The 24,104-nt window shown below is 40.4% G+C and overlaps 2 protein-coding genes, 2 long non-coding RNA genes and 1 other non-coding gene across 8 annotated transcripts; 3 read left to right on the top strand and 2 right to left on the bottom strand.

Annotated features, from left to right (window-relative positions):
* Nucleotides 1-105: 105 nt before the first annotated feature.
* On the top strand, nucleotides 106-4,507 carry LOC116803580. Of its 2 annotated transcripts, XR_004363671.1 has the most exons (4): nucleotides 106-645; nucleotides 972-1,095; nucleotides 1,176-4,248; nucleotides 4,348-4,507. It is a non-coding gene; the product is annotated as an uncharacterized LOC116803580 (long non-coding RNA). The 2 variants fall into 2 exon arrangements; XR_004363670.1 differs by having other exon boundaries at nucleotides 106-1,095; nucleotides 4,348-4,506.
* Nucleotides 4,508-7,038: 2,531 nt separating this feature from the next.
* On the top strand, nucleotides 7,039-11,789 carry LOC6613223 (proton channel OtopLc). 3 transcript variants are annotated; one of them, XM_032727201.1, is made up of 6 exons: nucleotides 8,110-8,311; nucleotides 8,964-9,413; nucleotides 9,589-9,741; nucleotides 9,808-10,025; nucleotides 10,091-11,041; nucleotides 11,100-11,789. In XM_032727201.1, the coding sequence occupies exons 1-6, from the start codon at nucleotides 8,202-8,204 to the stop codon at nucleotides 11,615-11,617; spliced, it is 2,400 nt and encodes a 799-aa protein (XP_032583092.1). In that variant the 5' UTR covers nucleotides 8,110-8,201; the 3' UTR covers nucleotides 11,618-11,789. The 3 variants fall into 3 exon arrangements, with proteins under 3 accessions (XP_032583094.1, XP_032583092.1, XP_032583093.1); XM_032727203.1 differs by lacking the exons at nucleotides 8,110-8,311; nucleotides 8,964-9,413 and adding an exon at nucleotides 7,039-7,239; XM_032727202.1 differs by lacking the exon at nucleotides 8,964-9,413 and having other exon boundaries at nucleotides 8,111-8,311.
* A 4,369-nt stretch (nucleotides 11,790-16,158) lies between these two features.
* On the bottom strand, nucleotides 16,159-17,937 carry LOC6613221. Its single transcript, XM_032721485.1, has 3 exons — nucleotides 17,856-17,937; nucleotides 17,727-17,800; nucleotides 16,159-17,667 (listed from the first exon to the last, which is right to left on the bottom strand). The coding sequence occupies exons 1-3, from the start codon at nucleotides 17,886-17,888 to the stop codon at nucleotides 16,197-16,199; spliced, it is 1,578 nt and encodes a 525-aa protein (XP_032577376.1). The 5' UTR covers nucleotides 17,889-17,937; the 3' UTR covers nucleotides 16,159-16,196.
* Nucleotides 17,938-20,205: 2,268 nt separating this feature from the next.
* Trnam-cau lies at nucleotides 20,206-20,277 on the bottom strand. The gene has a single exon. It is a non-coding gene; the product is annotated as a tRNA-Met (tRNA).
* A 1,914-nt stretch (nucleotides 20,278-22,191) lies between these two features.
* On the top strand, nucleotides 22,192-23,890 carry LOC116803577. The gene is made up of 2 exons (XR_004363667.1): nucleotides 22,192-22,245; nucleotides 22,324-23,890. It is a non-coding gene; the product is annotated as an uncharacterized LOC116803577 (long non-coding RNA).
* The last annotated feature ends 214 nt before the right edge of the window (nucleotides 23,891-24,104 follow it).

The raw sequence follows: 24,104 nt of genomic DNA, 5'->3' as shown, positions 1-24,104 counted from the left end.
GTACTGAGTACTTAATTTGGATTACATTCTCTAAAAAGGGCAAAGGGGTAATAAAATCTGTTTATGCTCGTTTTATGCCAGCCCAAGCTGCGAAATATCGCACAGCTGGAACCATGGGACTGTGCTCCGTGGCATTTTTGGCATTCACTTTTATTGTGCGAGTGGTTCAAGGTCTTCCGGGCGGGCTTACATGGTGGGTGGTGGTGCAGAGCAGTTTTGTCCAAATGGTTGCAGTCGAAGGGAATTTTGGAATTGTGGAACTTTCGGGCCAAAACTAAAGATGCATAAGAGAGTGGTAATCCCGGCAAATGGCGTATAAATGCCCAAGTTCACCCAGAGGCACTCGAAGTGCCCTAAATGTCTCCCTGCCCTGCCACTTATAAATGAGCGAGTATTTATATTTTTCATTTTGCTGTTTTCAGCGCAACTTTTGGCGAGCTTGGAGCATTTTGCGATGGGAAACAGGCGGGTAATTTTCCATGCCAGGAAGCAGCTGCTCCCAGTGCACTTGGCACCGCAGAAGCCATCATTTAAATTACTGAATTTCAACTGCTCCGACATCAATCAACAGCGTCCAGTGGCAGTATTAGTTTTAGCCGGGAAACTTTTATAATTGGCCGCTATGAGGATAATGCCGAGTGCAAGGTAAAGTAATTAAAGAAGAGCATGGCATTGGCCCAAAAAATCCCCTAATCAAGCAAATAAATTGGGTCTTAACCCGGGCTCTGTGCCACTTTCAATAAACTTTCCAGACGCACCCAAAGTTTTCCAGTGCAAACTGCCAGCAGAGACCAACAATTAGCTTACCAGACTAATCAGGCCTTTGAAGTGGCTTCCTAAATGCACGTATTCATTAGAATCTGCCCCCTCCAAATGTCTGTTGCATATTGAAATGGACTCATATTGTGTCCTGGCACATGTGATTAGTAATTCAGTTCGACTGATGCGATGCTCGTCGTATATCCTTTCAGGCGACCGGAAACAGGAAGCAATGCCAACTCTCGTTGCAATTAATTTAGAATTTTTGCAATACGGTTTCGTAACTCAGTCAGGAAATTGACAGATCCGATTGCCATTGCACTGGCTCCCTTGGGGGTAAGCTACGTACTTATTTATTTTTAGTTCACCCAAGACAAACTTCAGTCGTAACATTATTAATAGTTTTTACTTCACAGCTCTGATTGAAATTGCTATTTATATTCCACAAAGTCGGACGTTAATTTCTTCTGTAAGCTCCAATGAAATTGTGGCAGCAATCCGCATTTTGTCACAACACATTGGCGGTGCAAAGTGTCCATTACTGTGAGGAAAATTAAATTGGAAATCCCACAGTCCGCAGTCAGCCTGTGGCGTTATGAATCTGCATTGCATTTCGAAAATTATGCAAAAAGTATGAAAAGCCACAAAAATGCAGATACTGCAAATATGAAAATCAGTATGTGGGCCAAACTTAAAATGTTGTCGTTGAATTATTACAGGCGAACCATAATTTCATTGTATTTTTGGGGATTAGATAGCAACACTGTTGTTTACAAACGAAAGTAGACACTTTCGGAAACAATTCCATATATTTATTTTGTCTCTGATTATGTGCCACTATTTTAATGGCTTAATATTATTATTTGTTGGTTCAGAGAAGTTGACAGAGATTTATGGCATACTTGAGACGTCGTCTAGCAAACACAGAAGAGCATCATCAATTTTAATAAAACCCCCCATTGTTTTCGCACATGCATGTGTGCATTTGAGTTTGAGGATGAGCAAGTTTTTTATCACACAACTTCACTGCGACGAGGAAACATTTGTCAGTCCAAGATGTGGTGGTTAAATCGGAACAATATTGTACAAATTCACTTAAAGTTGAGTTGCTGCGCTCTTCATAAAAAATAATATTGCACATAAAATCCAAACTAAGCCATGGAGACAGCAATGCGCTATTATATTTCCATTTTGCTAAGCTGGATACAATTGAAAATTCCACAACGGGCATATGAAAATTGATTCCGCTCCGCAGGATTTCCAGCTGCTTTTCCCCAGTAGCATTTAGTTTTGGCTAACATTGGTCGCCGATAATAACTCAACAGCTTTTGTATTTGACGGCCATTTAATACAACGAGACGGAGCGAAATGAAACAAAGGCAATGACAGCTGCGAAACAATTGCACAACTAATCAATGACGGCCATCAATGGAGTGCAGTGGAAAATGGTTGGAGGGGGCGAAGGGAGAGTAACGAAAAAACATTAGGAAAACAATTAAACTAATTGACGGCAATTTATACGCGGCAAGGAGACAAAGCGAAAACAGAGGGCCAGCCGAGAGAAACTTGCACAAAAACCAAAAGTTTTATAGGAGAAAATTGGATCTGGAAAGTTCGTTCGCAAAGTAAACCGCTGAAAATGGGGGCGGCAAGCGAAGATATTGTGATAAAAAAGGCAGTGGTGCTCCATTAACTTGGCCACTAATGAAACCGCATTGAAAGAGCACCCTGCACCGGCGGAGAAGAAGCTGTCTAATTGACACTGTCTGGTCTGAAATGCGAATTAATTCACTGCTCGGGAAATTTCTGATTGCATCGCTCATACGACCCGTGCGCCATACTTTATTCGCCTTGCTACCACATTAAATGCGCCGATTGTCGCAAGGCTAAGCGGCGAGTTTAATTAAAGTCCGTATTTAATTTAAGCTCAAGTATGGTTGCAAAATGCACCAGTTTCCTTCAATCCCCGCAGTTCCTTGCCACAAAGAACACACACACCGTTCCTAATCCCATTTCCGCCATGAAAGGCACATACACAAAACCAAAGGCAACTCAAAGGCAGCTGAGTTCCATCTTCCTGGCGTCCTTGTGGTCCTGGCGGATACTGCGGATACTTGCTCAAGTGCTCATAGAGAGCTAAAGGTGGGACTTTTAAAAATGTTAATGTATTAAATATAAAACCCTAATAAAACCAAATTAAAAAAAGAACAATTTTCAAGTTTTCAGCCTCAGCAAAAAAAACCGAAAGAGTTGATTAACATTTTCCGCGTTGATGAATTAAGTCATCTCGCTGGACTTAATTCTCGCTGATTTCACTTAAATTGATAAGAGGCGGCATCCAGTGCAAATAATCTTTTCCATTCCTTGACTCATTGCGAGCCTCGATTGTCACTCGATAATGCGTAGGCTCGTTTTTTCATATTTATAGCATTTATTGCCTGATTGCACATTAATTTCTGATGACACTTTTATGTTGTGCGATGTCAGCTCAGTTTATAATACAGCTTCATATGGCGGGGTAATTGCCATTTCCCGATGCATTTAATAAAGTCCGATATCGTTATTATCGCACTGTCGCCCAATAAATTAGTTATTGGTATTTCGCTTAATAAGAAAAATAACCATCTTCGGGGCAATTCAAACACAAATTCCGGCAATCAGCCCGAGTCCTTGGTATACTCGTCCTTGGAAAAACTTCCATAACAGACCATTACACTGGCAAAGCTGTTTGCCGTCCGCATTGCGGTGTCCTTAGCAGCTTGTGCAATTGCATTAGGGGATTGCCCACTTCCCATCCCGCTGGACACGCCACATGCCACACACCAAACACGCATAGACTCATATAATATTTATTGCACTTTTGTTTACCAAGCGGCGTGGTGTGTGAAGTTTAATAAATCTTAAAGCTTGCCTTGCAGCATTTTCTGGCTCTTGAAATTTATGCGACCTTTAGAATGTAGCAGCAATGTTATCGGATGAGATAAGTGCGTTATCACAGTGGCAGCATCAACGGTAAGTGGCTTATCCGCTCATCCCGCACCCAGAATCCCCGATCCACTTAGAGTCCTTCGAAGGCGGAGTCCTGCTGTTTGCTTTATAGCCCACCCGCCTGCCGAGTGTGACACACGTCCATACATTTATTAGCATATTGGCAGCAGCCAACTCCCCGCCTAATGATGCAGAAATGTAAAACAACTGGGACTCGGAGCTTTGCAGCCATGGAGCTCCATTTCAACGGTTTCCCCACATTGCTCCATCTCATGTGGAGCGCAGAGGGATTGTCATTGGCAATTGCGATGTGGCATACTGATTTTGTTATTCTACGAGGTGACTCCGCGTGACGTACGCGCTTTTTTATCTCGCAAACGTGCTGCGAAATCGAAAACTGCAAAATAACCGGGGTGCAGAACTATCACTGGAAATGCGAAATCATCGCCATCGAGTTTTGTCCAGCTTGCCGGATATTTGTGTGGAAATTTCCTAATAAAAGTAAGAGTCATGAGGGATACTTTAAAAACTTGAATTGCACGCACTGAAATATTACCCTTACATATAACGAAATGCATTTTTGTCTCTGTTTTTTTTTAGAATTTCAAAGTTATTGGTGAGATTTTCCACCTTTCTGCGGAATGCCCAAGTTACCAGTAGTCGAAACTCGAGTCATGCCATGAGTTCCTCTGAAAGGGTATTTCCCTTAACTCAAGTATTGAAGCTGAGTGTCTAAAGTTTCTACTGAAACTTTTCTTTTGGGCAGCAAAGTGGCGTTAAGCTGTACTGTTCGCCATTTTCTGACGTAAAATTAATTGAAATTTATGAAAATGTATTTTTCCAAGTCAATAAACAAAATGTATCCTATTTTCAACATTTACCTTATATTTAATTACACCACGCTAGTCCCCTTTTGCCATTTTTTCCATAATTCAATCGTGAATACATTTTTTCAGCTCATCTTATGATTGACTTCTATGTCTGCCTCTTGGTGAATGCCAAAATAAATGCCAATTTATACACCTACTTGGCCAAATTGAATTACACGAAATAGGCTTATGTCTGCCAGAAATGAAAGGTAAACTCAATTCTCTGGCAGTGGCTTGCAATTTTGGCAACAAAAGGGAACAAAATGTGGGGAAGGTGGTATTCAAAATGTGTATTTCAACGGAAAGTGTAATAAACCTTTTGTTAGCGATATAAATCTATCTATGTTTATTATCTTTTGCGGTTAAAAATTCGGGCCAAAGCAATCGTTCATTAACAAAATTAAGGCACCATAAATTAGAAACCTTGAGACTCTCCATCTGGCCAGACAATTTATTCATCACCTTTTTCATTCCCTTTTTCATTTAAGTTAAAAGTTAAGAGTCCTCTTCGGAATGCATGAATGCATTTCGAGGGAAATTCAAATAGAAGCCAGATGAACGGATCAGCCTGAAGTGGAAGGTAAATGCGTGAATAGTTGGCTGATTAAACGAGTGCCTAAAACACTTAACAAACATGCCAAGTGCCCTCGAACTCTTTTCACTGTCGCATTGAGTTGAATAATTTGAATGCTTTGGACCCGCTTGAGTGCATATCTATAGTGACTATTAACGAACAGCAACTTTTCGCAATGCAACTCCTTGGCTGCTTTACAATTTGCCATCCGACGTGCCAACAGTTTTTGGCCACATTATCGCACGCCATTGAAAGCACTCATACGCAGCGTAGGCCAATAACCGGGGCATGATTTTGGCACATAGCTGAGGATTTCATTAGGCCAGGCTGCAAAATATTCGCTGGGCTGTCAGAAAGTTTTGCCACCACTGGAAGCACCACTTACCAAAAACAAAAGATAAACATGATTTCGATTTGCTGCCACGAAATGTATTTCTCCATCCCAGTTCTGGCTATTGTAACCCCGTCTTTAATGACGGAAGCCACTCAAAGTTCGACATGCAATTAATGGCGTTGGCCCAAACTGTTTTGGTTACCTCAGTTTACCTAGTGGGCACCACAACTGGGCGTCCAGATAAATCTCCCCCTGCATATTTTCACCAGGCGAGCGCAGGCACAAGTTAAAAACTTTGCAGTAACAGTGCCATGCCAGGCCATTCATTAGCATGCATATTTGAAAATTTATCAGCTGGTGGTCTACGCTCCTGCACTGAGAATAAGGTTTGCTAAGTAAAGACTACCAATAAACAAAAAACAAAGAAATATTTATCTATTAGGTCATTTAAGGCTGCCTAAAGCAGTCCTTCATATTTTACCATTCAAATATTTGATATTTAGAACAACTTTTTCCTGAGTGCCTGTAAACTTCCTCTCATGGTGCAGAGCCTGGTTGTGGTCCTGGCTTGGGTACTGCTCCTGCTCCTGCGAGCGTAACTAACCCATACTCCTTGGAGCGAGGACTGCATCTGGGCTGGTGGAAGCTTCACTAACTGCATCAGCTCACATGACAAAGTTTGTCGCACAAATTATACACAGATCGAAATTGGGGCCAGCTGGAGGAGCCTGCAGACTCGCTCTATGTTAACGGGTTGGTGGAGCATCTGCTCTGGGAACTACATATTTATGGCCATGACCTCGAAAATATGCTCAAGTGCTTTGGTTTGATGGCAGTTGGCTTCCCACATTGTTGTGGTGGTTCAATAAATGCGAATGAATTGTTCGCTTGCGCCAGTCATAAATTTTATTAAGGAGACAAACATATAAATTTTTAAGTAATGATTCATAAACATTTAGGGATCCAAATAGTTTCGCATATCCTACTCAAAAGTAACTAACCCAAAAATAACCAACTGACGCGTTTTAAACTATCTGCAAATTACATACCATTTTATATTAATAATGGCGAACTTCGACGCCTTCCCTGGTCTATTTTTCTTATCATAAAGCCCAAAGAGTGGGCTGGGAATTATATGGTAAAATCGATAAAACAAGAGTGTATGTGTCTTGGCAAATATTGACAGAAGTTATTGATTACAAACGTAAACAGAGCGGCGTCTGATATGGCCGCACTGATTTTAAGGCAACTGATAGTGCCAATAAACACTGTTTTGCCCATTTGGAAGGAGTGCTTACTCAGGGTCGGAATGATGACCCTTAGAGAGATAAGAAACTTGCTACTGTCTTGGTTTTCGGGCATGGAACCTCTGCTAGTATCTGGGTATTATCTAACCACAAATTTACGTGTGCCAGGGCGTTGGCTATCTGTATCTGTATGTTGGTTTCAAAAGCATGAGGAAGACCCCGAAGATAAGAATTGATGTCTGGGTTTGGTTTTAGTTTTCCCAGAACTTTGCTGCCATCTGCACAACTTTACTAGCGGTTGATTTTATTACAGCACCATGAACCTTCGTATTAAATTAGCAGCGGAATAAACGTTTTTATGTGAAGTTGATTTAAAAAAAGTTTAAATTTTACATACCCTGATAATACATTAATGGTGGACCGCAACAGTGGAGTTCAATACGAAAGAATGCCGACTGTTACTTTCAGGTAAAGTTACCAAATAGAATCACCTATATAACAATTTTCTCATAAGGAACTTCCCTAGTTAGTTAAACATATATGATCATGTACTATTAATAAAATTAACTCTAATCCAGATACTTAAACCTGTGAATTTTCGTTATACATTTTGCTAAGTAAATATGGCGTAATATTTACACCTAAACTCGACTTGCCATTTCGATTTCAGACGCTCCGTAAATGTGTTAGGTCTTTCATAATATTTTGACCAACATTTAACACTTGTCACGTAACTTTCTCTGAGGCTAATAAGTCAGCCCCCAGGTTTTTCCTTTGTATTTCAAACTACAAACCTACAACGTCATATCTGTACAACGAAATAAATTAGGAAGCCTAAAAAGTGAATCATATGGGTAAAAATTTGAGTTTCTTGTGATCGCCAAACTGATCTGACCCAGTAAACAAGCCAAGAGCACTGAGAGCCAGACTGCCAAAGTGGCCGAGAGATAACCGGCGAATTCTGCTATGGGAAGGCATAGCTTTTTACAACTCTGTATATACGATAATTAACAACATTGACGAGCTTGTTGTGATGACGTCATATTGCCGTCGTATCGTTACAGATTTCAAAACAAATTCAAAAACCGAGTAGCCAAAACACTATGTACAACATGCGGGTACATGATTCAGGTCCGACTGATGAAGTGCCAATAGGCTAATAAATTAGGGCAATAATAGGACTGCAATAGATGTATTTACACACACGGATCACACTCATACCTGTACGGTAAAAATAGCAGGCTAATAATAACGCTAATCAGTTAGTCAAATATCGTCTGCCCGATAGCTCCGACAATTGGAGTAACTGCCTCAGAAAGCCTCAGTCTTCCCACTGACACGAGTCTGTAAGGGCGCGGAAAATCGCGTCTCGGAGATCGGTGATCGCGATCCGTCTGATTTCATAAATTGAATTGCGACTCGGCCCGGAAATGTCACTAATTAACTTGAAATCGAAAGACATGTACGACGAACCCATTAATCTGTGGAGGACCAAACAGCGCGTCCATTACCACCACGATGTGATATCGAAGGGAAATGAGTTAGTTTCGCATTCAAATTCTCAACTGCAGTGGCACATATACACAGCGAGTTTTGGCTATAAAAGATCTCAAGATAAAGATATTTGTGGCAGACTAGCAGACAGTAGACTTTTCCATTCTAAATATTTTAGAGTACTATATCTTATCAAAGTGGTTCGTCAAACCCCTATAGATGTCGTTCTGTGACATTAGCTCTTTTTCGTGTGAAAGCCCTGGCTCAAATTCCAGACACTGATTGTAGGCAACAAAAGGAAAACGTGATCACTTAATGTTTATGTAAACACCAAGAACTTATCTACCCCTTGATTGATGGGACAACATACCCCCTTTTATCTGTCCACTTACCATATATACAAATTAGGGGTATTTCCGAAGGAACACGCGTGGTTTCTTAGCCCGCTGAGTGATAATATCTCAATGGACGTGCAGAAATCGATCAAAAAACAATCAAAGCTGCGAAATACATGAAAATGTGTGCGATTCCATCAGGGTCAGGCTGAATCCACATATTGATAATACCAGCCACAAGAATCCAAAGTCGGAATAGAAAATTCAGTTCATCGGAAAGCATTGAACCTGTCGGGTTGCGTGTATATGTGCCACTGGTCGGAAAATTAGATATCCCATATCCTTATTTCGCTCCTCAAACAGCAGCCACAGATCCTCCGATGCCTGCGAATACATAACCATAAGTGCGCCAAAGAAGTCGGGTTCGTTCTCGAGATCCCCGCCAAGCTCGCTGCCTCCCTCGGTACCTGGTACACCTCGTCACTCGGTGGCCGCCACCTCAAATCAAGTAATCCGATACGCTCGAACGTCCTGTGATCACTGCGGGCACCACAGCATTCCGGTCATGTCGCCGCATCCCATCTCTCCGCTGGCCAAGTCCCAGACCAACCTGGATCTCGTGGAGCACGGCAGTCAGCGGCAGGCCCTCCTCCCGCTGCCAACCGTCGGGATGCACCACGAAGACTCCGCCTGCACCTTGCAAGTGTCCCGCAGGCCATCGCTGCTCCTCCAGGAGATCCTCACCCAGCGACCGCCGCTCTTCGGGCGCAGGGACGGCAACGGCTTCCTGTCGCCGAGGACTGCCAAAAATGGGTACATTTATGGTTCCCTAACATAACAAAGTCATCAAACGGCATCCAAATCGCATTTGAAACTAACCAATATTATGTGTTTTTATTCTTATACTTCCCAAATTGGCTATCTAACACTTTACATATTTCTAGAACTTCTATTACTTATAGTACATATGACTTCTTGTATTTTTCAGTAACCTGCAGGGAACAGCGAGCGGCAGCACAGCGACCATAAATTTCCAGAGTGGAGCCACCAGTGCCAGGAATGGATCCACGGCCTTTTTCGACAATGGGGCCAAGAGCTTTCAGGCCAAGCAACAGAAGGAGAAGAACCGACGCACGGGCAAGTAAGTTATATAAACTTATATTAAGTTAAATAAACTTCTTCTTATCTGGTAAATGTATCTTTTCAGTGATGCCATAAGTTCAGCGCTATCGGCAACCTATTGCAAACTGTTGGTACTGCTAGGAGTTTGTCTGCCGATCACTGAAGTTATATCCGATCAGATACCGACCTATGTGTACCAGGGATTCTACGTTTACCTCTATGTGGGCAGCATACTCTTTGTGATCTTTCTGTACATCAGTGCCTTCCGTAATCGATCGCTCTTCAATGCCTTAAAGGACTTTCGTAAGCTATAGAGGAATTCTTAATATAATTTGGTCAATACAAATACGATTGTTCCACATTTGCAGACGAAAAGAACAGCAATGTGCATCTAAAGCACAAGGTAACGCATTTTGGCAGCTTTTACTTGAGAGTTGGAGCCATCGCCTTCGCCATTGGAACTATGGTGTATTCGGGCCTGGAGTTTGGCCAGTTCTTCGAGCTGAATGGCCATCCCGGATGCCGGGATGTCTTCGTGGCAATTACACCCATCTGCCGTATGGTTCTGTGCATCGCTCAGGTGCAGTTCATCTTCTTGAACACCACCTACATGGATATGGCCCGGCACAAGGTGACCTCCCGCTTCGGACTAATGCACATGGTAGCCACTAACTTGTGCGAGTGGCTGTACGTCCTGGTGGAGGAGACCAAGCACGAAATTTTCCACATCAGCCAGCACGAAGTTGATCCCGCCCACGACCTGGTCATCCATAATAGCGCCCTGAGTAGAACGGACTGGGCCGCTGTCAATGAGTCCCTGCATCAGCATCATCACCACCATGCCCTTAATAACACCCTGCTGGCCAATGTGAGTTCCGTGATTGCTAATATTACCATTACTCCCTCGCCCACGCCCACGCCGGCTGCCTTCAGCGGCTGCTCCCGCACCACGATTATGGGTGCCCTGGTGCAGCAACTATCGCCATTCCTGTTCCCCTGCACCATCGAGTATTCCCTCATTTGCGCCGTAATCCTCTTCGAGATGTGGAAGACGGTCAAATCGATTCCGGACATCGACAAGACGCGCAAGAATTCCGTTAAGCCCGCTGCTGCCAAGCCTGCCCATCACTTCTCCGTGGACTGTTCCCAGTCGCACAAGGGACTCTTCTTCGGGATTATGATTATAGTCATGACCATTATCTCGATGATCATGTACTTTGTGCTGTACACCCAGCCGGGCTACGAACTGGTGGCCACACAGGAGGTCACTCTCTGGGAGACCTTCATGTACTTCATGTGCGCAGCGGCTGTCATAACGGGTGAGTGGATATAGAAGTTGTTGTGTGGACCCACCTATATCGAAATTCATTTTTCTAGGCATGATCCTCATGCGCGATCTGCGCTACATTAAGAACACCAGCGACGAGCACCACTCAATGGATCTGGACAATCTCCTGCTGGTTGTGGCCCAGACCGGAGTGTACCTGTACGGAATGTTCAGCATCCTGGGCAGTTACTTCGCCAAATGGGACACCGTGCCCGACCGGGTGGAGGGCATTATAGCGGAGGTCTTTGGAGTGGTGCAGACCTCGCTGCAGACCATGTTCATCCTGCACTCCAGCCATCGGCGCTGCAAGGGCACCAACCAGGTGAGAAGGAAGCCGGGCAGGGAGATCATCACGTTCCTGCTGGTGGCCAACATTGCCATCTGGTTCGTCAACACCCTGATCAAGGGACGAGCCGTCTTCAGGGAGAGCCATTTGGAGTTCTTTGGAGTCTGGGGCTGGACGATCATCACCCACATCTCCATGCCGCTGGCAATTTTCTACCGCTTCCATTCGACAATTTGCCTCTTCGAGGTGTGGAAAATTACGTACAAGGCCAAGGCGCATTAGTGGCTTAATCGAAACTGTTGATTAGTTTTTACAGCTTTCATTTGAATAAGTTAGTTTAAAACTCAGTCGACTACTTGTGAACATTAGTTAATTTATGCTTAAGTGCGAAATTTGTTGACAATGCTAGCACAAAATAAAGATTTAATTTATTCAGCAAGATGGTTTGTTAAAATATTTAATATATATCTTTTTATTGGAAGATTTTAACGCAAATATTACGTGATAATTGTTTACTTTCTAGTTATCGGCTGAGGTGTCAACAGATTAAACAGTTGTTACGTTTCGATTGCCTATGGTAATATCAGTTGACACTTCAAATTTTAATCAGCCGAAAGTGAAATTATAGTTATAGCTCATTAAATTTGTAGCCAGATAAGTAAATAAATCGCTGTTCCGATTATTCAATTGATTCCCTAACGAATTACCTTTATCCATGAACACCTCGTAGGAAATCGCATGCACCAAAAGCAAAATCAGGTATTCGTGTTTCAAGTTTATCGTGGCGCACATAAATCTTGGCCCACACAATTGACAAATCGGCGTTTCCGTTTCCTGTTGCGTGTGCACCGCCAAGAAAAATGTCAAAAAAGGGAGGCTATTGATAGGATGTGAATGGAGGCGGGGCGGTGAAATGGGACTATGTCATGGGCATACATTTGATACGCCCAGAATACTGGAACTGACATTGATGTGTGCGGGTTATTTTAGGCAAAGGACCTTCGAGCGGAAACATTAAGGTAAATAAAAAGGTATCGAACCATGAAGCTGATGAATTGGCGCATTTATATTATGTATTTATGGGGAAATCGGAAAAATTGCTATTCAGGTGGCTTACACAGCGATAATAAACGGGCAATTCGGGGTTAACAAATCGAGTGATGTATGCCTTTATCACGTCCTTCCGCTGAACACGTGATTGGAATACCAACAGAAAGTCCAAAGCCAAACAATCAATTTATTCAGTAGACTTTAAGCTACCGATACTCTGACCCGCCATTATACTTCATAATTAACATTTAAATAATAATAAACAGAAGGCAATTTGTGTTTTTAATAATATTCCGCTCACGTGCTGAGAAACTTAATGCCAACTCAAACACAGGACGAAACTCATATGTTTCACACGTGACTTACGCGTATTAAAGATGCAATTATCGAGTAAATAAGAGAAACGATGAGATGCCAGCAACGGAAAATAAATATCGTCTTAAACAATATTTGCATGGAAAGAATACAGCGAAATTTTAATAATTTTCCATTTCAATGGAGTAGTACTTTTAAGATGTTTATTTTAAGATTTCACTAAAGAATGGTCGGATATGTGAGTTTCAATATTTGCAACAATGCTAAATACCCCTTAATTAGAACCCATTCGCAATTTTCAGCAGACATGTGATAATCGCTGGCAAAAGAGTATAAAACGAGGAAAAGGTGAACTGAGGAAACTAATTAGAGTACTGCAAAGCGAATTGAAACGGCGCAACATTCTGCATTATAATTTAATCTAGAGTGTAAATAACTCCACATGCTACCGACTCTAGTTCAAGTTCAAGACGAAACAACTCCATTACATTGGGATTGCGTGGGGCGGGGGCAATGTCAACAGACTGCCACGATTGTCAACATTAATAAATCAGCTGGGAAAAATTGCAGTCGATGGCGCTTTTTATGATGCCATCACCAACGCGCCGACTATTCCAGATGTCAACCACTGCCCCCAGCCGGAAAATAGAAAATGGAATCGGGAAAAGAGCACGAGCGAAGGACTTGTAAATGAAAATGACGCGGAAGCGCTAAGGACAATGACGGACGTCGACGTCGACGTCTAGGATGACGAGTTTTCAGTTTTCAGTTTGAAGCTGATGGCCTCCCAGGCGCCTTTTCCCGCCGGAAATGACATTGCCATGGAGTTGACACCGCCAGCGGAAGCGGAAATTTAAAAACAGGGCAAATGGGCCAGCAAAGCGGGCAAACAACCGACGAATGCTAATCAAGATGGGAAGTGGGGGAAGGACTCTCAAATTATCGAGGTATGACCAGGAGCCCAGCTTCATCATCGCTGTCGTAAATGTACTCTTAAATTTTTGCTAATTATTAATTATTTATCCGCTTGAATGGATAATACCCGTTTTTGAAGAAGTTCGTTCTCCATGACTTGTTAAACTTCTGGTAGGGCAAGTAGTACAATGTCTATTCTGGCCATCTCAACTTCATATGGGGCCAAAACTTTATCCAGTGGTTGCTGGCAAAATCAAGTTTTGAGAGGGCGAGGAGTTTTTATTTGTTCGATTTGAAAATGAATTTCCAGTTCCGCCAAGTTATTTGAAGCCAAGAAGTTTCTAGCCGGATATTGTTGCCTAAAGGTACACTTGCCAGCTAAAAGCTGATGAAAACTTGCATATACGCAGTGAAAATCTATCAAAATTGCATGAAATCAATTGACAAGAAATTTAGATACAACTGCAACTGAAAGCCTGACAAGAAAATGTGAGTTCTCTAAGAGCATTCAAGCTGCAACAGAAACGCAGCCAGTAAATAGAAATAAACCCATTCACTCCCCATCAAATGAAACCTAAGAGGAACGAGCATCACGTAGATCGAGAGCATTTTTCTTGTCTTGAGGACAGAGACTGAAACAAAACGTGTTCCTGGTGGCAAATCCTTTGCGTCTCCCCTGTTTTCCCTCCTTTTGCACCCCAAACACGTAAGCCACGCACACGGATGGCCAAAGACATTAGGACGACACAATTAACCTTTTTAAAGGAGGATGTCAACAGTTGGTGACGGGTTGTGGTGTTATGGGGTTGGTTTGGAGCTTAAAGGGCGTCGAAACAAACCTTGTGTAATAATTTAATAGAGGGAAAGAAAGTGGATCCGGACTATAATGTTTAAGAAAACTATTTGGAGTGTTTTAAATCGAACTAACTTACAATAAATAAACATATAAGTTTCAAATATTTGTATATTGCCCACCTTGATGGAAATTGGAAGCTTTAAGGTTAATGAAATGAGCACTGTCTTGGGAAATTTAATCTCAACGTTTAATTTTTTTGCAAGCACAGTAAGGCAAGTATTTTAAAATTGTAATAAGCCACCAAGGACACCTTGAGGCGCTTTCAATTTGTCCTTAACGACGTGCACGAGGAACTCCCATTCAATCTGGCCACAAAGCAAGCACATGGGACAATTTCCCCAACCGGAAAGCATACAAGACTCTCTTGAGGGGGTAACGTAATATTTTTTGTTGAGTAGAAAATTAAACAGAAGCTTAAACAGAAGCTCCTGGCGACAAGACGATTGACATATCATATTGCAATGCGACGGTAATAAGATTACTTTAAAGATTGAAATTTGGGAAACTCAAATCGGCTTTAGACAGGTAAAGTATAGCACTTTGTTTTAGTCGAAGCGAAAAAGTCAGCTATCAAATGTAAATGAACCGTGCAAACTGTCCCCTAATTGGATATTAAACTGCACCGAACTTCAGTTGTATTTTGCAGCGGAAATTGACATCTTGCAATAAAAAATTTAGTGGCCATATCTAGTTATTGCAGTTATTTTTTATGTCCGCATTTTACGACAGTTGCCCTGCTCCCTGGGAGCTGGAAAAAAATATTCAATTGCGATGCAAGAAATGCGCAAAGCTGTCAATCATTGTCACGGTTTTTTATTTCTGTGCCGTAACACATGGCGTATGAATGATTGGCGGAGTAGGTAAACTATGGATATGAGTAATGAAATAAAAGCAAATGCTGCAAATGACAATTCTAGAGTCAATAAGCCGGGGCACAATCCCAGCAGCCGAATAATGAAAACATATCCTTAGGACACACATAAAAGCTCACTCGTATATCAATTTTATGGGCGGGAAATAACTTTCTCAACGTGTGAAAAATCGTAAATGGTGAAAACAAATCAAAGCGCTGCCCGCAAGCCAACCGAAATATTTCCTCTTATCTAAATATTTCCCTTTCGCTTCTGTAAGATAAATGTGGCGAGCGAGGATAGTAATAAAATATTTATACTCTCAAATGCAGAATAGAGACGCAAATGTTCGCTAAGCTTGGCTTTTTCGTTTCGGCCATTGTTCCAAACCATTGACTGATGGAAATTTGATGGAAGGTTCACATCACGTATACGCCCCAGGGGACGTGCCAAAATTGAAACTTTCGTTGGTCAATAAATGTGACACATTCGGAGATTTATTCTTTAAATGTTTGTTTGATTTTACAGCAGTTATGGGGGGAACAGATAACCGAAAAAGTAAACTGAACACGGGTTCATTGTTATTTTATAAGTATATATAACATATATAATATATATAATATAATATATAATATAATATAATATATAATATAATATAATATATAATATAATATAATATATAATATAATATAATATATAATATAATATAATATATAATATAATATAATATATAATATAATATAATATAATATAATATATATATAATACATATATTATATATATATCTAATATTATATATAATAATACATATATATATATATATAGTGTATATAAATTATAAATATTTAGAATGCACCCGTATATTTTTCCTTATTTAAGTCTGACTTAGGTGCTTCTCCGATGCCAACTTCATCATCATTCTCTTCTTGGCCAATTGGGCCTTCTCGGAGTGCGACATATTGGACACTATGCATCTAATGGCTTTGATTTTCTCGCTATTATCATCAGTATATGATAGTTTTCTATATTTTTGGTAATAGGTTGCAAGCACAGGGTTCTTATTTCTAGAAGAAGTCCCCGGGCTTGCCATACGACTAACTTCAGTCGATTTTGGTTCAGAAGTTAATGGACCATCCACAGATATCGTTTGTGATCTGCGCACTCTTTTCTGGCCTGATGGGGGGGAGCTAGTGACATGTTGCTTAATAGTGGTCTTTAGATTAACATTGGGTGCTGTTTTAGATGTATTCCTCGCAGTCCTGGATGACTTGGGAGACGGAATAGGCGACGGAGAATAAGATCGCTGGGAACTAGTCTTTTCTTTCTTGGCAGTCTTATGTTCAGATTTCTGTTGTGGCTCCGTTTCAGATCGAGATTCTTCAAGTAACTTCCGTGAGCTTTTAGACCTTGATGAAGGAAGTTCTTCTTGGAGCTTGGGCTTTTTAGCGGCAGTTGGGGAAACATCTGGGCTACTGCTCGGACTACGATATCTCGATTTTCTTCCTTCCGACTTTGTCTTTTTAGCCTTTGTCTTGGTTTTCGTTTCTGACTCAGAAGCCTTTAAATTTTTGTTTGACTTGTGATTATTTGCTGAGTCATTGTCATTCTGAAAAATTAGATAATTATAAATACCATTTTGCTTCAATTGCCTAGCCATTGCCGCATTTATTGCTGGCATTTTAGGTAAAACGTCCAATAAGATTAGATTTGTGACTGCGGTCAAGTTGCTGCACTCATCGCAACAGTATTTAGAACGGCGTCGAGCCAATCGCTGGCAACAGACTGTAGAGCAGGTGCCCTTTTTCTTGGAGTTTTCGGGAGGAACATACTTCGCAAACTCTCTAAACATGTTGCATTGTGTTCCCGTCGATACGAAGACCTTTTTAATTGTTGGTTTTGGAGCATCCCCTGTGACTTTATCCTCCGGCTTTGGGTTCTTTTCCTTCGCAGTCCGTTTTGGTTTTTGATCCACCTTTTTAGCTTCTTCTGTAGCATTTTCATATTCGACTGCATTCTGTAACTTCGTGGATTGTCTGCGAGTTCTTGAAGCCTTTGGAGCAGGAGTGCTCGCATTGTGTACCTCTAAAGGCGACTGGACAAACGTGGATCTCCTGCGTGGATTCCGCCTGACACCGATTGAATTGATAATCCTGGCTCTTTTTGGAGTTTTGGGGGATTTTGGAGTTTTTGGAACTCCTGAGGTGGATGAACTCTTATAAGTGCACTTCAATAGTGGATTTTTGCGGAAGCACTCGGTGCAGTAATAGGTGTCGTGCTGTACCCCGATATTTGCGGGCAAACCGATGCAATCTCCATGGAACCACTCGTTGCAATTGTCACAGCATCTATATATTGGATCAAATACTGCAATTAGGAGCAAGGATGAGAGACATCAGCTACCTACATCATAAATCCATTGCTGTGGCTCTGGCGACAAATGCAATACACATCCTTGGCGGATACCACAGAATCGGCTTCCTGAATATTATTATTATTATTAACGCGTATATATCTCATTGTTAAAGAAACTTACACCAGAAACGTTGCTTTTCTGAACTGGGACCATTTTTGATTTCCGAATGTCACTCACTTGAACAGAATACTTTTTTAATGTGTGCGCAATTCTATTTCAGCTTTGATTACTATGACTCGCCTACTTTTCCCATTTATCGATAAAAAAAAGTGTGACCCCCCGATTGACAATTCCATATCGAGCTCGGCGAAACAGAAATCACGCCAAAAAATATTTTTTAATTTATTTCGGTCGCTCAGAGCACTAAAAATTCATGCATCTTCGATGTGCTACACTCCAATTGCAACTCCATTTCCATCAGACTCTCTTTGGGGCATGAATTATTTATTTGCGAGTGTACATGGTGCCATTTTGTATTACCAGATCACTGCCGGCGGTACATTTTCAATGAACTTGTCACGGCTACTTGCAAGCTAGGGACGAAAATTATGGCTCTGAGGCCCTGGTTCATCTGTCATATCTGATAGTTAAGGCTAAATAAATAATGTGTTCCACACCAAAATAAACACTAAGCATATCTAAAAATTGAATTGAAGATGAGGAAATTGAAGCCAGTTGCGATGGCTGTTGGTAAGAAGAAACTTATTTAAACACGAGATTATGTTTCTAATTAGCTGTTTCCAGAGTCGGTCTGCATTTAATTATTTCACACATTTTGCCTGTAGTTCCTTATCGCATTTAGTTCTTGCGCAAGCAATTAATTTTCTTGTTTACCCACATGGCCAACAATTTTTGGGAGCTAATGCGGTTCTTATGCCCACCCACGTTGGCTTCTATCTGTTTCCCCCCATTTTTTTTTTGTTTTTTGATTTTTCGAGCTCCCTCCCAGTGGAGCCATTAACGTTTTTCCATCATGTGCCTTTTGCAATTTAGATAGTTGAATTGCGCCATTGCTGCACTTGGCACAGCGCAAAAGTTTGATGGAATTTAAAATTAAATAAAATGCTCCTAAATTCCCGGTTAGGCTAACGCGCATTACTCGGCAAATTAAGCATTTATAGCACATGTGGGCTTAAAAAATCAACGAAAGGCAGAAACGCTTTCAGGAGGTATTATTGGTTAACTGACACACCCAATTAGCTGACTTCCGATCGAATTAAGTTGACCCCCTTTTTCCACCGCATGTCGCATATTCATGCCATAAACATTAACCCACTCGATTTTATGTCACAATCGCTCTGGATTTACTTTTGCAGCGCCCCCAAAAAAGTGAATTGGACGTGGCACGAACAACATTTACATATGGCATTTACACTTATCAACATTATGTTTGGGGACGCCTGTTTGTGGTTATGTGCCACACATTCGGGCTAACAGTGGGTATGAATAATTGAATATTCCTCGTTTTTGTCTCCGTTTTTTGCCAGTTGTTTGATTAATTGTGCACACGCCGCGTGTCCTCGCGCTGGGTAAAAAACGAGATGGCTTCATCATACTTTAAGGCCGGGACAGCAGATGAATACAATTGCAGTTTGACCGCAGAACGACGGCTTCTGACCTAAAAAAGAAAACGATTGACAGGTGCACAAAACGAATGTTAAGGCTCAAAGGCAGCAGCACGAAACCGTACACAATATTGTGTAAACATGGCTTGCTCCAAGCCAAAAATGGCATGTTTCGAATGGCTACTTAAATGAAAAAGTACACGGAATAAAATTGATGGATAAATGCTTTACAAAATAGGGAATGTGAGATTTCAAAAAAATTTCTTTTGGTAATTATTTTCAATACTTGAGAGACCTTAAGAAAGGGTAGATAAACTTAAGATTACGAGTAGGAAAAGCAAATACCACAACTTCGCATTTTGGCTCGTAAAGGTACATTTTGGCTGAACTTTCTGTCGGCGAATGGAAATGCAATCGACAAGCGTTTTGGAAGGCAAGAAACTGCTTTTGTGAGCAGTCAAAAGGCAGCAATAAAATTACTTGCGTCACACAACGAGCAGGGATTTGAAATCGAATTGCAGGCAGAGATAAAAAAATGCCAGGAACACACATTCTAATATTGTACGTACATATGAGGGTGCTGGAGATTGCGGATGTACAGTCCTGATTAGAGAATTTTGCTTTCAGCTCGATTTGCATTTGCTGACCAATCTGCTGAAGAATGGAATTAGGGGATTTTTGGGATTCCGGCATTTCCTGCAGCGAAATTTAGTTGATTTTTAAGCAGCTTTACTTCTTAATGTACTATTCATGAGATGGAAGTTAAACGTGTTCTTTAAAATTGTAGAAGAATCTAGCATTGTAACTCGTTTCAGGGCTTATGTAAATGTATTTAAAAATATAGCTAAGCATAGACTAAGTAAATAAAAGATAATAAATATTGAAAAAACAAAAACTGAAATCACTAGCAGAGCAAGGTTTTGATCCTCGGACCTCTGGGTTATGGGCCCAGCACGCTTCCACTGCGCCACTATGCTGTTGTAAATCACGGACGTAAAAAACTAACAAGAGCTACGGTAAGGATCCTTAAAGCTTGCAATTAAAAACAACCCTATTTACATTTTTGGATTAATAATCTTGTTAAGATTTTAGAGGCAAGCAAATTGTGCGTATAATTTGTTCATGTTCTCTATGCAGATATTATACGACCAATTACATACAGTATTTTTGAAGTTATGCATATCTCTTGAGTTCATTATTTCTGAAATCCAGTTATATAAAGTAATAAAAGCAAACTGTAATAAACTACTTTTATGTCGCTATATAATGTAAAGTTTCCTTTCTTAAAGTCCTCAACTCTGAAAGTGCAGCTAAAAAAATAAGTCTTCTTATGACTTAAGAAAACGGAAATGAAAATTGGCATATAAACTCTACTAGAATATACAGTCCACGATTGTAATAATTTTAAAGTAATAGATTTCGGATACATTCAATGAATGCTTATTTTAAAAATGCTTTTAGTGCGAGTTTTACAAATAAACACAAATTTAAGAAAAGAAAACTTCTACAAATAATTGTATTAAGTTTTAATGATATGCCGGAACTGCGGTCGAAAGCAATAAATATAGACAATTTTGTACTGATTGCGTTGCATTTGGAAAATTAAATCATAAAAATGCAAATTAGTGCTCCCGAGGCTATAAAAGGAAATATCGTGCCTCTTGAAATAAACCATAAAAGTGAAGTGAAGGATTTGTGAATAATCTATTTCACATCAAACGAACGTGAATCGGAAATGTTTATTGAAACCAAAAGTAACTGCCTACTTTATATATCAGCCTAATTGATTACTTTAGATATTAACTTTCCAGCTACCCAGCTGCCCACTAGCTAATCATCTTCATAATCAGTTTATTGTGTGTGGCTCATTAATTAAAAAACAAAAACTTGCGTTTTCCCCAGCCACTGAGTATGTCAACCCAAGATTGATTGAAAAAGTTTTCCTCCTTTCTTATTTTCTTAGTTTCTTTTCAATGGAAAACTCGGTTGAGCTTTTTAGTAGTTTATAAATTTAAATGGGGCTTCAATGTGAAGTAACATAATACATCTTCAACTTTCAATATTGTGATTGGAAGCAAGGGTTACAAATTGACTCTTGCTCACAGTAATTGCTGTAACTTATAGGGATTATTTAATCCTAGAGTTGAGCCTGCAAGCCTTAAATTTTAAGTGCTCAAACCCAATCCTTTAATTGGAGGGACTAAACTAATTTAACGTGCTGTAACATTTTGTCAACGAAAAATGCATGTCAAAACCATGCTGGTTGCCAAGTTGAGGCCGTGGTAATTTCATTTTCTATTCAGACACGCACTGACATATTAAATTTCAGAGCCTGCCGCATAAGTGGGTCCTCACTTAGTTTCACTCCGAGGGCAACGAAAAAGTTTCGCCTAGAAAGTGCGGCGAATCGTCAATGTTTCGCATGAAGGTTGTGTGTCTGACAGAGTCATTACCAGCCATATATACATATATACATATATGTGAGTAGTGACACATTTCAGCACACAACACACTTATGCACTTAGTCGCTGATAGTAATTTGCTCATAATTTTTAATTATAAACTTGTGGCGACAATGACTTAATTGTTGAGTGTGGCAAGCTGGTTGATGAAGCAAAATGGTTTGATCCAAGAAGAATCTATCAAGTTTGCAAGTTAGATTGGAGGGTATTTTCCCCAATAATTAGCAACAGGTTTCCCTGGATCTGTGACAAGTCCACACAATGCGTAAACAAATAAAACGATGTGTCCCCATGCAACATGTTGCAGCGAACGTGTTGCACGGTTGGGAGAGGTCTTTCGACCTTTTCCCCGGAAAAATTTCCCTTAGCGATTACATTATTATGTTAGCCGACAAATCGTTAGTGGACAGAATTAGTGTTAAACGAATGCTCTAAGCAACCGGTTCACTGGAGTTGCAGATTTTTACAAACACCCCTTGAAGTGTGAGCGAAATACGAGAATATGATTTAATTTTTATACACTGAATATAATGCTGGTTCTTTTTTTCGATTTTACATAAGCCGCATAAATCCCTGAAATGCGCACTTTATTGCAGATTTTTTCTCCAAAAATTGGTGTGAAACAAAAGGGATTAAATGTTGTACAAGCAAAGGGAGTTTGAAGACTGAAGGACAGGAATACATTTCAATAGACCCACAATCCCAAATTTAAGCACACATAGTGATTTTCCAAAAGCTGCTCCTGAACTAAGGACTACGTACTAACTTTAAGCAGTAATGTTTAAGCTTTGAATAGAGATTATATAATAGTAAATGGGCCGGCCTAAATTTTGAAATCTTGTCAGGAAATCAAATGAATTTATTGTTTGCTTATCAAAAATTGCATGTAATTATCACGTAATTTATAGCCAGGAAATTTCATGTTGTTCCAGAAAAAGCGAACACTGGAGTCAAAGCGGCTTAAAGTATCAGCCATCATCAATCTGCAGCGCTAGACAAATGGAATATTTACATTTCGATTTAGAATCGTTGCCAAAAAGCAGCTGAAAGCTTTGCAAATATTTTTTGTGTAAAGCGGAATAAAAGTGCTGAATGGCACACATTTTGTTTAAAATCATTTTAACCCTTTAAATGAAAAAAAAAGTGACTATACGAATGTGCTACAAACCTTTAAGTCTATCAAGATATTTTGCCTTTGACAAAGCGAAAACCGCTGAACAGCGAACGGCAATTGAAATTGGCAATGGCTGAGGCTAGGGCAAAATAAAACCCCAATTGATTTAAAATCCAGCCAATAAAACTGCAACAAAAGCGAAGCAAAGTGAAAGCAAACAAGTTGCTTGCACGCCGATAAAATCGAACGAAAATGGGGGAGAAATTTTAAATAAATTCGCGACGAGGTGAGGGTTCGCTGGAAAAGCACGCGGAAAAACAATAAGAAACCGAAAGCTGCAAATATAAAATCTAAAATTGACCATAAACCCAACGGTGGCCCAGAAATGAAGATAAGCGGCGAACGCGAAAAGGAGAACACCAAATTTCTCCCTCCCTTCTCGCTCCCTTTGTTTTTGGGTCTGTGAATGCTCCTTTTTTGCCAGGACGAGCCGTAATTTGCTGGGAGGATTCGTGGGAGATGGCAGTGCCATCATAATAATTTAAAGTGGAACTGATAATCTTTGGCAAGCTAAAGTGTCCTTGGCTGGCAGGAAAAGTCGAAAAGGTGGCTACAAACTGGAGGCGAAAGTGCTTAAATAAAGCTGTATTTGTTGCGTTCGCTTGGCGAGTATTTGAGCCATCTTTTGTATTTTGGCTGCCAAAATGTTTGCCAGCATTTTCCCAGAGACAAAACTCATGTCACTCTGCTGATGTTCAAGCTGTTGGCTTTTCGGGAACAACATAAGTTTAGTTTATTATCAGTTTTATGCTAATCGATTTGAAGACACTTGACACAGCTGTCACCGCCAGTTAAAGTTGCAAATTTTAACAAATTTATATACAATGTTAAAAAGTTTCATACTAAAATAAAAATGATGACATTATTTATAAGATATAGAACTGCTGCTTACTGAATATTTTTAAGTAGAGATTCCTGTAAATAAACCAAAAAAGACCTTTTGGACTACGAGTATGAGCGCCGCTTGTTTTCAAATTATACAACTGGAAGAATTTAATAACCATACCGAAAGGCCCAATTGTGTACAAAAACCAATTTACATGAAGCCTTAACAAGCCAGCTCATAACTCAACAATTTCAGCAATCAACAATGCCCTCATATTTATTATTTTCTTGATGCACACACAATTTCGCAGCCAAAATTCAAATGAGAGATGGTGGAACTGCA

Source organism: Drosophila sechellia, chromosome 2L (genome assembly GCF_004382195.2).
Source record: "Drosophila sechellia strain sech25 chromosome 2L, ASM438219v1, whole genome shotgun sequence".
Classification (NCBI taxonomy): domain Eukaryota; kingdom Metazoa; phylum Arthropoda; class Insecta; order Diptera; family Drosophilidae; genus Drosophila; species Drosophila sechellia.
This window is presented reverse-complemented; position numbering and strand designations above follow the sequence as displayed.